General features: G+C 41.5%; 1 protein-coding gene across 3 annotated transcripts in view; it reads left to right on the top strand.

Annotated features, from left to right (window-relative positions):
* The window catches only part of LOC146492175 (DNA-binding protein SATB2-like), a 30629-nt gene that overhangs the window by 10340 nt on the left and 4441 nt on the right, over positions 1–15848 (top strand). For all 3 annotated transcript variants that reach the window (XM_085151939.1, XM_085151937.1, XM_085151938.1), the window contains 8 exons: positions 2374–2559; positions 6858–6984; positions 8707–8830; positions 9730–9832; positions 13610–13660; positions 13900–14429; positions 14523–14735; positions 14907–15059. In XM_085151939.1, coding sequence (XP_085008065.1) covers positions 2374–2559; positions 6858–6984; positions 8707–8830; positions 9730–9832; positions 13610–13660; positions 13900–14429; positions 14523–14735; positions 14907–15059 — 1487 coding nt within the window. The remainder of the gene's footprint in view (positions 1–2373; positions 2560–6857; positions 6985–8706; positions 8831–9729; positions 9833–13609; positions 13661–13899; positions 14430–14522; positions 14736–14906; positions 15060–15848) is intronic.

Here is a 15848-nt window from a genome sequence, read left to right as displayed (position 1 = left end):
GTTTGTTTTAATAAAAGTCATTTTAGTGTTTAAAGCTGTCAACAGACAGTGAAAGGAGTTAATAAACATTTAGTGGCTCCAACTCTGTATTGCATAAGGAAGTTCATTCAGTCTCCTCAAATTCTCTCTATGCCATAAACACACAGTAAAATCTACACTTGAGCCAACTTGGTCTAAACGGTCAGACAATGAAAGACACCCAGCAGTCCTGCCACAACTGCCTCATTTAAAATGACTTTTATCCTTAAATTAAATTCAGCAGCGTAAAGGGAAGATAAAGAATTAATTAATTATTATAATTATTATAAATGTATTTACATCAATTTTATTAACCTCAAATCAGAATATTTGGTATTTCTGCTTGGTTAGTGATCATACATGTTTCATTATTTTTATTTATTTTTTACTTCATGCAACTGGACAGGTGACAAATGAATGAGTCCATTTTTGAAGGTGAGCTCGGCATGAAAGCCTTTGACAGGAGGTTGTTTAAAAATGTGCGTCAGTCTAAATCTTTATATCTTGTCTACGGCGTGTTTTCCGCTTCACATCAGTGTACTGAGCATATGAACCTCCAGCAGGCTTGATACTGTGTAAAAACTGCTTTGTTCTGAGGCTGTCCCAGCCTTAATCAAAGAGGATATATGTAGTAAAGTTATCTGTGCATACTACTTTCTAGCTCATTCGTATGCTGTAATGATTGGATGTAATGGCTAAAAGATACAGCCGTGGCTCTGGTGGCAAAGCAGGTTGTCTGCTAATCACATCACAATCATGAACCCAAGTTTCTCCTGCTGGCAGGAAAAGAAACACATTGTAAAGAGCTTTATAGAGAGTTTGTGGATAGTGTTACAGAGCAGAAGGTACAGAAAACACTCAGTCATAGATGCCCATTATTCTCTCATGCAGTTGAAAACATCATCATGCATCATCACACAAACACTGTAGCGGAACATGCACGCACACCCAAACACACACACACTGCTGTGTTACCTCCCTCCACCCTTCCACTCAGCGGTCTGGTTATTGGCTGATAGCGTGCCTGATGCTGCTGCGGTTTGGCTCCGGCTGATCTGTCACTGCTCCGCACACTGGGGGAGAAGGATTGATGACTTGTTAATTAGCAGCTCCTGTGGGACAGACGAGTGGACTGGATGGGTGTGAGTGGTTCTGTGCTTTGAGGATCTCTAAGCACTTATCCGATAACAAGTTCAGACTGATGCATAGGAATCGTTTTCACCGCTGGAGTCGTGGCATCGCTCCTGAGCGCTAGATGCAGCAGTTTAATAGCGGTTCTGGAAACAAGTCTTAACCCTTGTGGCTTTTAATATGTGGTTCAAACACAAATACAGTTGTACAATCTTGCACTGACTTATACTGACACTGGCAGCTGCCCAGTGTAACACAATGAGACCACCAAGCTGCTATAGTGCAGCAGCGCTGACGCACTAAATACTGAACAGACAGATTTGTTGAACTGTGGCTGTGAGCTTCAACTTCTGGAGGAATCCCCGGAGAAAGTAATTTATAACATTAAGTTTGTTTTACTCCCTGGGATGAATTTCCAGTCAGTAATGTAGCATTAAATCTTAAATATGTCCACATATCCTTAGCCCAACAGGGAGGACTTAACATGTTCGAAAATGTATTATTTTTTTATCTACGTATTACACAAATAATTGTAGACCTTTTATAAGACGAGTAACAGTTGTTTTCTTGACTATAATGATACATTGTTACAGCAAAAAAGACATTTTCTCTGTCACCATTTAACAGAGTAAGAATATCTCCTCATTGATAAGAGGGAGGGTGGGAGAGGGGAGTGCTCAAGCACTTGAGCAATTGCTAAAAGGGTAAACTCTCCCACATTTTCTTCTCCCACACCTTAACTGCTAGACCAGGGGTCTCAGTCCACGAGGGCCGGTGTCCTGCAGGTTTTAGATGTGTCCTTGATCCATCACAGCTGATTTAAATGGATAAATTACCTCCTCAACATGTCTTGAAGTTCTCCAGAGGCCTGGTAACGAACTAATCATGTGATTCGGGTGTGTTGATGGGTGAGATCTAAAACCTGCAGGGACACCGGCCCTCGTGGACTGGGATTGGGGACCCCTATGCTAGACCCTCAGCAACAGAAAGGCCCGGGATGGGAAATCCTGAAAAGATTCATTTCTACCTTTCACCTGTAAAGTGCTGAATCTTGAAATATTCTGTTTGTCATGCAAAACACATGAACAGGTGGTGTAGAGGGAAACACTGTGAAACACTAGCGAGGCCTGACCTGCGATTTCCCGTTAAATGCGAGGACCTTGGGAAGTGGGTGAGCTACACATTAGCGCTATAACCTTCTCCCTCTCTGTCTTGTTGCACCAGGTTTGATGATCCCAGTCTACTGTGTGGTGGAGCATGCAGACATGGGAATGGCAGGCAACTGTGAGGGGCGTAGTGACCGCCACGCCGAGTTTGTGTTGGTTCGTAAAGATGTCCTGTTCACACAGCTGGTAGAGACGGCACTGGTTGCTCTTGGATACTCGCATAACTCAGCTGTGCAGGCACGAGGTAAGCAGTGAGTGTGGGTAGGTCTGAAAAGGTAAATTCATGTGGTTTTCAGATGTTACTCACTATGAAGAAACAACTGATTTTTAAATTTGGCTCATTGCCCTGTCATCTCCTGACACTGCTAGTATTTTTAGTCTTCTCTGGAAGTCCCATACTGACCGCTTCTTGGTCAGGAGTGCTGGAGCTCCTCGAAACAGTGACTCGTCAACTAGATTTTCATTTGTTGGATTAAGGATGAAGTCACTGAGAGCCAAATCTGTAAAGCAGGACAGGTGGTGTGCACAGATAATGTTGGTGTAGCCAAAAATTATATGGTGGGTACTGTTAAACAGTGTCGTGTGTCACAGTTCAGGTGGTTTGTACCAAATGTTCACCCTCGGATCCCTCGAGATGTTGGAGTAGAAAACTTGATTCACAATCTCAGAGTCAAGCTGACTGGGACATTTCCCGGGAATGATCTGAAAGTTGCAGTTGCTCCAGAGGTGCAGACAGGTGTTCAAATTTAACCCTCTCAAGGCAGGCGTTGCAGATTTGCAACAGTTAAAAACTAACAACCTGATTACCCCACATACATATTTTATGAGTTTTTTTACTCAGAAGTACCACTGCAGGACTTGGTTGTGCATTAGCAACAAAAAGTTTAATTTGAGCCTGAGAGGGTTAAGATCATACCTGGGTTTATAAAATGCATTTCTAAATGTCTTTAGACATTTCTCCCTAAACCTGCTTTAACCTGCTTTCCCTAAACCTGTCAGTTTAGGGAGCTAAATTTAATCCATAGTTATTTTGTTCTGTCTGTCTCCTCTCACCCACAACCAATCACTGCACATGGCTGCTGCTCCCTCAGCCTGGTTCTGCTGGAGGCTTCTTCCTTCCCACTGTCTCCAAGTACTTGCTCATAGGTTGTTGGGGTTTGCTATTATTGTTTTCTATTATTGTAGGGTCATTACCTTACAATACAAAACACCTTGAGGTGACAGTTTTTGCAATTTGCCACTATATATATTTAAGAAATCTCACAGATGACATGACAACGAATAGCAGGCAAACTGCAGCCCTGACTTACAATTTAAAATTAGTAAAGTTTATCCACATAAAACTGACGCCTCTAAATCTGAATGACTTACTAATCCTCTATAGGGCTGTTTGATGTAACGATATATATCGGATGACGATATAAAAACGTCTATCGTTTCATTTTATGCTATCGTTTGTTTCTTGGTGTCGCAAAATAAACAGTTTACAGCAACAAATTTTCATGTTTTGATGGTCACTGTAGTGGCTATATTCATTTCTTAAAGTTCTCTCTTTCTCTTATATTTAATATAACCACACTACAGACGGACAAGCCTGTTTTTATGCGTTGTCGTTAGCAACAACAACAGTAAAACCATCGCGTGTCCGCTTGTTTATTTTCCACATAAACCTTTCACAATAAAGCTCAAGATCCTGTTGAGACTTTTCAAAATAAACTGAATGACGTGAAAGAGTATGCAGAGTGTTTACGGATGAGAAGTAAAAAAGAGCCGTCAGGTGCTAAAAAATAAACCTTAGACTCAAACGTTAGAACAGGCTTTTCCCCGCAGCACGCCGTGCAATAAATACTCACAAAGAAAACGGCGGCCGTTACAGCTTATGTCTAAAAATGTATCGTTTCATGCATCGGTTAAAACACTCGACTCCAGCTACATGATGTGCAGCTGGAAACACTTCAAGCAAGTCGAGCTGCCCGAGATTCACAGAATTTACTGAAAATGTTACATTTTTGTGATTTATATCGTTATCGGACGATAGATGTCTTATATCGGGATATGAGATTTTGGTCATATCGCACAGCCCTACTCCTCTAAGAACATCCAAGACACGAGGGGATCTACTGTGAGCATCTTCAGGGCTTTAACTTCCCCTTAAATGCCACCCAGACAGCAGAGCAGTGAAAACAAAGCCAAACTGTAGTCATGCCACATCTTTTAAATACAAATTAAAAAACATGATCGGATGTTGACTAATTTGAAGCCTCTTCACATGTGAGAAACATGCATTTGTAAACTTCTCTGTTATTACACACTGATGGGAAGCCTCATGCCTTACTCATTATTACCGCCCTGTTAGTTATTTGAGTAATTAATCCAGCAGCAGCTGAATGAAATATTACTGAGTGGGGGTTTTCCACATCGGTACAGTGAGTACTGATGTCGCAAAACTCGGGGACAGTCACAGGAGCGGTATTTACCAAGAAAGTATTTTCAGTGATTCACTACACCCACCTGGCTGCGTGGCGGTTAAACTGAACAATAAATCTGTGTCTGAAAACCCCAGACCAGCACCAAAATTCAGAGATCAAAACAGGAGAGCAAGCAGCATCCAGTTCAACTGCATTCACACACACAGAGAGACACACTCACTCTCACAGAGCAGGGCAGTTTGAAATTCCTGGTGTGTCCCATAAACACAGGGTACTGTAACCATGTGGCCGACGCCCTACGACCCCCCTCGCCTGTCCCAAATAGCTAGGTTTTGTTCTGAGAAATAAGCCTTTTCTTTTCAAATAAATAATTTTTGGCTGGAGTCATGCATTTTTCCCCCGAGTGTGGTCACGACCAAAATTATACAGAGTCTCTTCTGCGATTGAATTGCATCTTGCATAACTTTGACTGGATGAGTATTTTTAAACTCTTCACTGAATGGCGCAGGGCTTTTTTTTCTTTAATTAACTTGCACATTATGGCTAATTAAAAAGCAGCTATTTCTTATTTGGAGTATATGGTTAAGGCTCGGGTTGTAACGTGGGCTTAGGTGCACTGCTGAGAAATAGTCTAACTAAATTTAACTTAAGGTCAAGTTTTTGGAAACATTCACTGATATTACAAACTGAAAAAATACTATTTTTAAGGTGTTCAAACCACTAGTGGATCCCTTTAAACAACCCAAACTTTATTTTAAGAAGGAAACTGCACTTAACATAGATTATGTCGGTACCCACTTATTTTTAAAATGCTTAAAATAAAATTTTACGGTACCTCTGAATCTCCCAAATTGCTCTTTGTGGAACACGTAGCTCCTTTAGGTGTCTATTTTTTTCTCCATAAAACTTTTCCTTGCTTGATAATTAGATGAAAATGACTAAAACGCCCTTTTGTTTTATTACATGTGTGCTGCTTTTTGGTCGTTAGCGTCAGTCTGTTAGTCATCTTCAGTTAGTTACCATTTTTGTGTTATCTTGTTGTTGCATTGTCAAAAAATGTCTGTATTCGTAATCTTATCCCACCTACAAAGTCCTGTGATGTGTGTCTGTGTGGAAAAAATGCAGGGAGAAATGCACTGGTGTGCATGCAGCTATGTTTAATAGTGTATGACGTGTGTAAATTGTACCATCAAGAATCCAGTACTCATCTTTTAGAGCTTGCAGAGTCATATGAAAAGATGACAGGAAATTGTGTTTAATATTTAAGCTAAATCTGTGATAAACATCCTTTTGCTCTAACAACAAAAAAAGATTTGTTTTTGCGTCTGTGTGGAGGAAGTCGAGCCCTCTTGCAAAATATGTTGTGCAAAATCTTACTCTGTGCCTGACATGTAGACAGATACACTGATATGAGGTATTGTTTGGGCTCTAGGGAAGACTGCAGATTGGTAAAATGATAAGGCCCAAACATCTGCCCTGTCAGCAGTAATTTAAGCTTTATTCACTTCAAGTGAGAGTTTTAAAAGTTTAAAGTAGCATCTCAGTGAGTAGTTGACCACATGTGAAGGTATCAATAATTTTAAAGACGTGGCAGATCGAGGAAACGTAAAAACTGCCAGTTATCAGAAGATATTCTGTTAGACAAGAGAGCAATGACCTCACTGTGTTTATTTGGAGCATGAACATCAAAACAGCGCGCCCATTCACAGCCTGCTCCAGACCTAATGTTGAGCTGATTTTACATTTCTCCTCTCATTAATCAACTGTGGAGGCCAAAGAGAACACACTTTGTTCTTTGCCCCTATCACCAGCATCCTCATGCAACACACACACACACTCACACAACTGAGGCTGGCAGGCTGAGACTAGACAGGGTCTGTGTTTGATTTAGAAGATCCTAATGTGATTAGGTCTGTTTAGATTTGCACTTCCAGTCACGGCCGTATGAAGGCCAGGGGAATGTTCAAATCATGATGATGCTCAAAGATTCACCAAGAGTTTAACCAACAGGTCAAACAGCACGAACAGATTGAGCTGTTTTTAATATATTGACGGGAACAAAACAGTTTAACATGGTAACTTTAAACAGTAATTGGTCTGTGTGTGTCATCAGGGATCATTAAAGTGGGCCGGTGGAAGCCGATGCCCATCCACTACCTAACAGATGCTCCGGAGGCCACGGTAGCGGACATGCTGCTGGATGTTTACCACATGGTCACACTGCGGATCCTACTGCACAGGTCAGCTTTGTGTATTACAGATTGTCAATAGGAATAGGATTTTTTTTTTTTTTTTTTAATTTATTTATTTTTTGCATCCATGGTGAAGCATCCCCTCACAATAAGTACCAGGCACACCAGCTGACTTGATTTTGTTCATCTAATTTCATTTTGCAGAGTTTTGGGGCACTTTGCAGTAACAGAACTGCAGTGTGTGTATCTGCTGCGTGTGCTTGGTGTACATATGGAGATGACCATATGTACACACTATGCACACAGGCCAGCAGCTCTGGTTTCACTGGGAGCCCAAAAGTACAGTTTTACCCATCCACTCATTATAGTGGCGACTTTTAAGAGTTACAGAATAAATACACTTGAATCAGGGCTGGACTGGGACAAAAAATTGGCCCGGGCATTTTGACTAGAGACCGGCCCACCAAAAATGTGACGTCATTCAGGGGTAAAACCACAAAGGATTCTGGGAACTTGTGGCAAGCAGTACTAGCGCATGCAGGCTTTCAATTGAACTCAGTTACACAGCGATAAAAAGAAACACAAAAAATGGCAAGAAGCTGTTGTATTATTAACTGCAATAGCCGGTGTTGTGCCAAAAAGTGATTGTCTGCCAAAAACTGATTTCCGGTTTTTGCCAAAAACTGATTGCTCGTATTTAAATTGCTATAAGTAACTTGTTGGGCTATAATATGTGAAACATATGTCAATTGCATCCCTCATGGATGACATAAAGTCATATTGAGCTACAAACAACATTAGTGTAACAAGGTAGTCAGTCTTTGGCAGTGACTTTTATATAACCTTTATTTATGCCGTTAAAAAAAAGTCTAATTAACATTAAAAATGTCTTTTGTAAGAAGTAGTTGGACAGCAGAAATGGCTCAAATATTACAATAGTTCTGTAAAAATATTTAAAGTGGGGATAAAGGACCGGATTGGTTATAATGTAAGTACAATAACACAGAGTTGTAAAGATACTTGAAAAAACTGATAATTTTTTAATCCCATATATAGCCCCTTTGTAAACGCTGTTCACCGAAGTCTATTTACCAACATACGTAAAGATATTACACATAAAAAATACACGCAAACATTGGAAATCAGTTTTTGGCACAACACCTGTTGCATGACAGCCACGGGAAGCCGACGGGTAAAGAGATCGGTTGTTATCGGATTACGTCGTGGAAATTGTTTAAGCCATGTTTCCGAAGTAACAAAGAGCCGATGGATGGCCTATAAGATTGCTAAACAAGGGGGAGGGTGCATCCGACCTCTTCGGCTGTAATTGGTCCAGCCCAGAGTCGATCATGACCAATTGGCCAATCCAACACCTTTCATTATTTATACCCTTCCAAAAAACAAACAAAAAAAATCGATCGGCCCGTAAAAACAAAAAATCGCCAGCGGCCCACCGGGCAAATGCCCGGTATGCCCGATGGCCAGTCCAGCTATGACTTGAATAGAATCCTATTCTAAGCATTAGAATGCACTATATACATTTTAATACATTATGTTATTCATCATATATGTGCAGCAGGTATAATTTATACAAGAGATTACTTTGGAACAAGAGGAACGCCTCTTACAACCAGTGACTGCAGAAAACAAGGGTCAAAACTAGTCTTGTCTTCTAAATGCTTGGATTACATCAGATTCCTGTTTGTTTCTTTCTGTAATCAGCACTGCTCTTGAAAGAGTGAACAGAAAAGTTTTGTCATTTCCATGTAGCTTTGCCCGGCTGGAGGAGCTGCCATCAGACCAGTGGACCCACGCCACCGTGAGAAACGCCCTCAAAGAGCTGCTTAGAGAGACCAACCAGAGCGCTCTGGCAAAGGAGTGTCCTCTCTCCCAGGTAACTGCTCCTGCAGAGTTCAAGCTCAGCAGGAGTTTCACTGCGTCACGGGTCCAAATCAGACTTGAGTCGCTCTTTCTCTGAATAAGCTGAATGTTTTTATGATGTTTAGGTAATCCATTCAGTCACTGCATATTACTCACATTAGATGGTGTAAACAGAACATTCAAAAGAATTAGTTTGCTAAGTCCCAGATAATAAATGCTTTATACTTCAGGTTTTAGCACCCATAAGCCACAAATGTGAGCTATAATCAGCACATGCAGGACATATTTACATGTTCCTGCAGGTTGCTTGATATTCAGATTTTCTTTATGATGTGTTGTGATGAACTGAACACAAGGACAAAGTTTAAACTCCTTCTTTTTTTTTTTTGCCGTTTTTGTCACACGCTTATTGATAGCCAAGATGCTAAGCATTTGTCTCTAAGCACATGGTTTCATCATCAGTTCACCACACGCTTAGTGCAATGTGTAATCTGAGTCGCACACACACACACAAATATTGGTACCATCCCATGGGAAAGGATGCAAACACGCACACCTCAATTATCCTGCTCACACACACCCTGCAGTCATTAGAGTCGAGAGTGTGTCATTTCGACTTGTGATTTATACATAAGACTTAGTCATGATGTAATTAGTGATTAGGGGAAGTGTGTGGGTGGTGTGAGTTCGCAGCTTGACTCATGTGACTTTTAATCCTCAGCGTTTCCCATGTTGAGCTTTTGCTGGCGTTTTTGCATCTCTTGCTTGGTATAAGTGGCCAGTTGTTGGTCATTTGCGGAGACTTTAGATTTTTAATCAGTCTGAAAGACAAAGCTGTTGCTTAATGGTTCAAAAATTTTGGGCTAACCCCATGAATGACTAATGTATTTTGTCAAATTGTCTCTGTGTCAGAGTATGATCTCAGCAATCGTCAACAGTTCCTTCTATGCCAACGTCTCCACCTCCAAGTGCCAGGAGTTTGGACGCTGGTACAAGAGATACAAACGCATCAAAGGTAACTCTGAAGCCTTACTCACATTATCAGGTAGCTGAGTGTAATTAAAGCAGTCAGTTTCTTTTTTTTTTTCTTTCTTTCATTGTTAAGCAAGCTATATCTGCAAACTAGCCTCAAGCTGGGCACAGATATTCCTGCCCTAAAGTGCTAAAGTGAAGGTGCTCAGTGGGAGATCGTCAGTATTTTTCTGATTATGGAACAGTGTTGCATATATTTGTTGGCTGTCAGAGACAACAGCATGCAAAGTCTAATGGGACCACAATGTAGTTAATTAGCTGCAGCTTGTGTGCTCTCACTTAGATTATGACAACTGAATGCTTTCTAAGGCCCTGGCTGAAATGCTACAGTTTGAAGCAGGAATGAATTTGTCCCTAATTACCCTTTTTAAAAATTAATAATGGCATTACGGTTGTAGATTGGCTTTATGATTTACCAAATGATTCCCCTGGTTTTACTAACGCTGTTGTTTTAAAGTGGAGCAATGTTTAAGACAAGATAAAGGCTGGTGTGATTTTTAAAAAGGTCACCTTAGTGTTTTTCCTGCTCCGTGGCGAAGAAGCTCATTACGTGTGTCTTTGGCTATAGGATCAATATTATATATATAATTATAAGTTTGTCAGGGAATCTCCAAAAGTTGATTCTGTTCATCTGGACGTAGCATTTTGTGGGAGAAACGTTTCGTCACTCATCCAGGTGACTTCTTCAGTCTCAGCTGACTGCAGGTTTCAATCTTATAAACAGTAAATTTGCATAATGACTGAAACCAGCCCACTGAAGGAACAATGGACTGGGAGGTCAGGGAACCACTTTGTACAATGTGAAAATCTCTGGGTGGTAATTTTCCACAGTGGACACTTTTGTCTCAAAGAAATGTAACTAATGATGTTGTTAACGGACTGAAACAGACATAGTTTCATGTCATTTAAACTTTAACGGACTCTCAGAGTTGAAAATATCCTCAATTATCTTTAATAAAAATATAAATAAGGATATTTTCAAAAGTGGAAACTACACCTGTACCTTATAGGAACTATGTCTGCATTTATTGGTTGCGTTATTTGAAAATGTAGCCATCTTTAATATGAGCATTGGTTATTGTAACAGTCTATATATTTAATAAAATACGATAGAATTAATAGAAACCCAAATAACAGGAGAGTTTTGTTGACCATTAACATTAGAGCAGGTTTTAGGTGTGAGTGTGAAGGTGTTTCCCCCAGAGGTTAAATCAGAATAGCTGATGCTTGTTTTCCCGGGTTGATTCCACACATGCTTTTCCTGCCACAACAAGTAAAAATGACGAACGCGATAATGAGGTCATCTTGCAATCTTTTTGTTTGTTTTTTTAAAGGAAAGCTGGTGACTAAAATGATATTTTTTACGCAGCAGTGAGCAGAAATGTGGCCACACGTGGGTTTTTGAGTGCCGGATCCTTGTGTGTATGTACAGTTCTGGTCCTCACTGCCAGGTGTTGTTGCTGCAATGTAGTGATTATATTCTGAGTCTAGGTGTGTGGCTTTTGGTAACCTCCCGGTTAAGTGTCCCCCTCCTGCCTTGTTAAAAACTTTTACAGTTTTTTGAACAACTCTCCTGAACCTCAGCCACCAGCTGTTCGGCTGTTTATACTTTATTTGCTTTCTGCTGCTTTGAAAACTCATAAAGGTAAAAACTGTCAGACACTTTTTTTAAAAAAGAAGGAACTGACACTTATTGCTAGTCACATCTCAAGTTAATATGACTCACCTGCCTTAATGCCTTCGTTTTGTGATCCTTTCTAATGAAGCTTTTCCATTCTTCTGTCCACCCCCTGTATGTGTCTGAGCACGTGAGCCGGCCTCTGTGTGTCTAATCTGCTGCATGAGACGTCTGTCAGTGACAGCTCTCAGTAGGAAGGAACTGTCACACATGGTTCACATTAATGTCACCCTTAATACACATGACAAAACTAAATGCTCTTAACTCCTAATGGAAAACAGCAGTAACCTCCCCACCCCCAACTCACACACACACAAACACACACACACCAACAAAACACAGGAATAATACTTATTACACACACACAAGGTAAAAATCTGATGCCCTGCCAAACCTTGCTGCAACTTTTTATTCCCTTAATAACCAAAAATGCGACACACAGCCAAACCGGAGTGGAAGCCTAACAAGAAGCAGACTTACGTGGAGAGGCTGTTAAAATCCAGGGAAAGAGAAAGAAAAGAGTTCAGAGGAAACATTCTTCACTTATTTATAATCTTATCTGGTGAATATGGAGAGAGAAAGTGAAAATAAGACGATACTTCAGCCGAGGTTGTGATCAGATCGTCCCACGAAGACTAGAATTAGAATTATAGTTGAGATTTTCACACTTTGAAATGATACACTACAGTTTTGTGAGTTGGAGCAAAATTTTGTGGTATTCTTGACTCCGGGTCCTGGACCTCTGGGGGTGCCATGACCTAATTTGAGAACCGCTGCTGTACGAACTCCTGGAAGGATCCCTGTAGGATCTCTCACAAGCTCCTCTACTGTCACTACTGAGGCTCGGATAAAACCTGAGCCATTTAACTTTTGCTCACACTGTCTGATGTCAGAGTGGGATGAGAAACATGAAGTAACCGTTAATGGACTGGATGCAGTGTAGATCATTTTTATAAGTAAAGCATCATTGAACTACGTGGGTAATCATGTAGGGCTGCCACAAACGATTATTTTGATAGTCGACTAGTCACCGATTATTTTTGCGATTAGTTGACTAATCAGATCATCATCCATTGGACATAAAACGTACAGCTTATTGCACCAGCAGCATCTGCTCTTATATAACTATCATTAGCTTACAGCTTTAAGTGTTTAAGGTGCTAACTAAAAATAAAGACAAGATGATAGTTTATTAAATTTTAATGAAGTTTGCAGATTGTTTCGGTGAAGTTTAATAAACTCCTTGCTATCTAAAATATAACAGGACACCGGAGTAAATTCTCCAGCATCTCACACTTCTGATAATCAGTTGTCTGCTTGACGTTTATTCAGCTGTGTAAAAACTATAACTTTAATCTCAGCCAAACCGATTTACTCAGGAACAAATAAAATACTAAAAAAAAAGCCAAACAATAACATTTTAAGTTATCTAAGTGACTTATATATCATGTTTAACCTGAGCAGAGAAAGACGGTGGTGGGTTTGAAAACGATTAGCCGGGAGTCCGGTGTTCTCACGGCTCTAGTTAGCCTAGCCCCCGGCTAGCTATCGAGCTAGTGGGTAACAGACGTCTCCGAAAACGTCGGCGCGCTTTTGAAAATATGTGGTGTCTTGATAAACTGAGCAGATATTTGAGGTTTACACAGCTACATTCTCGCCTGAAAATGTGTTTAACGTTTATTTTGTGACCCAGAAAGAATAATAAGAGTAACATTAAAACTAACTAGCTGCCGCCATTGTTGGAAACTGAGCTGGGCTGCGCTATGAATTCTGGGACAGCTTCTTCTTCTTCTTTGGTGTTTAACGGCAGCTGGCATCCTTGTACATGCAGTGCTGCCATCTTCTGTTTCAGTCTGTTATTACACTCTTAAATCCTACAACTTATTCCTGCGTCTTTTGGGATCTTACAAAGCTTCAAACGACACATCGATTATTAAATCAGTCGTCAACGATTTTGATAGTTGACGTAATCGTGACTAGTCGACTAATCGTGGCAGCCCTATAATCATGTATGCAGAAACTAGGTTATTTCTGAAGAAACTGCTAACAGTCTCGGTCCTCTCGCTTTCATTTTCTTTGTAGGTGAATACATTGAAAAGATGTGGTCGTCACATGAGAAGTCGGATATAAAAGGTACGTCCATCGTCTAATGTGTTTTTAGTGGAATGAAAATTAAATACTTTTGACATTTACATTGCATATGATGCTCGCTAATAAGAAGTGTCTCAGAGTTTTTGCATGTTTTCTGTGTGAGATTTGTCTGAAACTTCAAACTGAATACCAGCAGTCTAAGAAATATTAACCTTTAACCCCACACCAGGATGTTCAATCCAGATATATTAACACAATATTGTATATGTGTGTTGACGTAGTGGAGCGGGATTTGGACCTGAGCATCCTCAGCCATCGTCCTCCCTCTCTCTTGCCCTCTTCCACCCATTTGGGCACCCTGGCTGGGTCCGGAGTTCTTTCCCTCAAGAGTGGCCTCGGGGACACTCAGACCTCAACTCAGCCTCACGGCCTGCCTCACCCTAGTGGACAGAATCACCCCAGTCCTCCACTTCGTCCACAGGCTCCACCTCTCCTGGGCCACGGCGGGCTCCTGCCTCCCCAACTCCCCCCTCAACTTGTACGTCAACAGCTCGCGATGGCCCACCTCATCAACCAGCAGCTGGCTGTTAGCCGCCTGCTTGCCCACCAGCACCCACAGGGAGTCAACCAGCAGTTCCTCAACCATCCTCCTATCTCACGGAGCTGCAAGATCTCCGGGGCTGTTTCTGAGCCCAGCCTCAACTCCGGGGCCGAAGTCTCCTCCGACATTTACCAGCAGGTCAGGAATGAACTGAAGAGGGCCAGCGTTTCCCAGGCCGTGTTTGCCCGTGTGGCCTTTAACCGCACACAGGTAAACGTGGAATTAAGGCAAATGTGGAGATGATTATAAAAGACTTCATTTCATAGAATCTAAGAATGACTATTTAAATGTGTGCGTCTGCAGGGCTTGCTGTCAGAAATCCTCCGTAAGGAGGAGGATCCTCGCTCTGCCTCTCAGTCTCTGCTGGTCAACCTGAAAGCCATGCAAAACTTCCTTAACCTGCCCGAGAGCGAGCGAGACCGGATCTACCAGGAGGAGAGGGAGAGGAGTACCAGCACTAACCACAACCACTCCACCAACCACATCTCCAGTGCCAACACACACAGACACGCACAGGTACATGCACACATTTAAATACGAGCTCTGCACATGAAATAAAGCGCTAGCAGATTTCTTTTCAACTAAAACTTGAAAAATCTTACACTCTTATAGTCTAGCTTATGTCACTCACTCCAACTTATCGTTATTTTTCATTGACATCAGATTGTGTTTCTTGGTCTTGTGTAGACAAAATGCAGCATGCCCGGCCCGGAGCTGCAGATAAAGCTGGACTCGCTGGTAAACATCACATCAGGGATCTATGAGGAGATCCAGCAGGAGATGAAGAGGGCGAAGGTCTCCCAGGCTCTGTTCGCTAAGGTGGCTGCTAATAAAAGTCAGGTCAGTCCTTGTTTTTGTTGTTTTGTTTGATTTTCACAACCGAATTATACTCAAATCTGAACCTGTAATCACAGCCCGCTGCTGTGAGGGCTGTAGGTGGGCTGCCTAAACGTGCATGTACATAGAGGGTTACACGTGCAAACTTGAGATAAAAAAGTCTCAACATGAGTAAAAATTTCTGAGTTGATAATGTTTGAAGGAGCTGATGAGGGTGTAGTGTAGACGTGTGTGACTGTGTGTTTGTGCGAGGGCGTGTGCGGTATCTGATTACCCACTTGTGGCATACCATCATGACTCCATCCTCAGATAAACAATGCGGGCGATCGAGGGCGAGATCAAAGCATAGTCTGCTTCTGAAGGGGGAGACGAGGGAGGGAGAGGGAGGACGCTATGGTTTTAAAACCAGTTTAAATATCTTCTGACAACAGACTACATTTATTATGAATACCGAGTTGGTGTGTTTGGGTTTGTGAGACTCACAAATCTGAAACGCTAAAGGATGAGAAGACGGGACGAACAGAAGGATGCAAGATGGAGGAGAAGACAGACAAGATGATGGAGAGATGATCACATTATTACCATTAATTTCCAGGCTGAAGGCTGTGTATAAACAACAGCTGGTGGCAGATCCTGGGTCAGCCTAGCAGAGATAATGCAATCTTCACACACACACATGCGCGCACTCATTTGCAGGCCCCACTCATATCAGACTTTCCTTCTGGTTTTTCCTTCGACTCTTTGGGACAAACTTTGATTCACTCGTGTTCGCACATATATAAAATAATATAA

Source organism: Neolamprologus multifasciatus, chromosome 23 (genome assembly GCF_963576455.1).
Source record: "Neolamprologus multifasciatus chromosome 23, fNeoMul1.2, whole genome shotgun sequence".
Lineage (NCBI taxonomy): Eukaryota > Metazoa > Chordata > Actinopteri > Cichliformes > Cichlidae > Neolamprologus > Neolamprologus multifasciatus.
The sequence above is the reverse complement of the archived record's forward strand: the minus strand, read 5'-3'. Positions and strand labels throughout refer to the sequence as shown.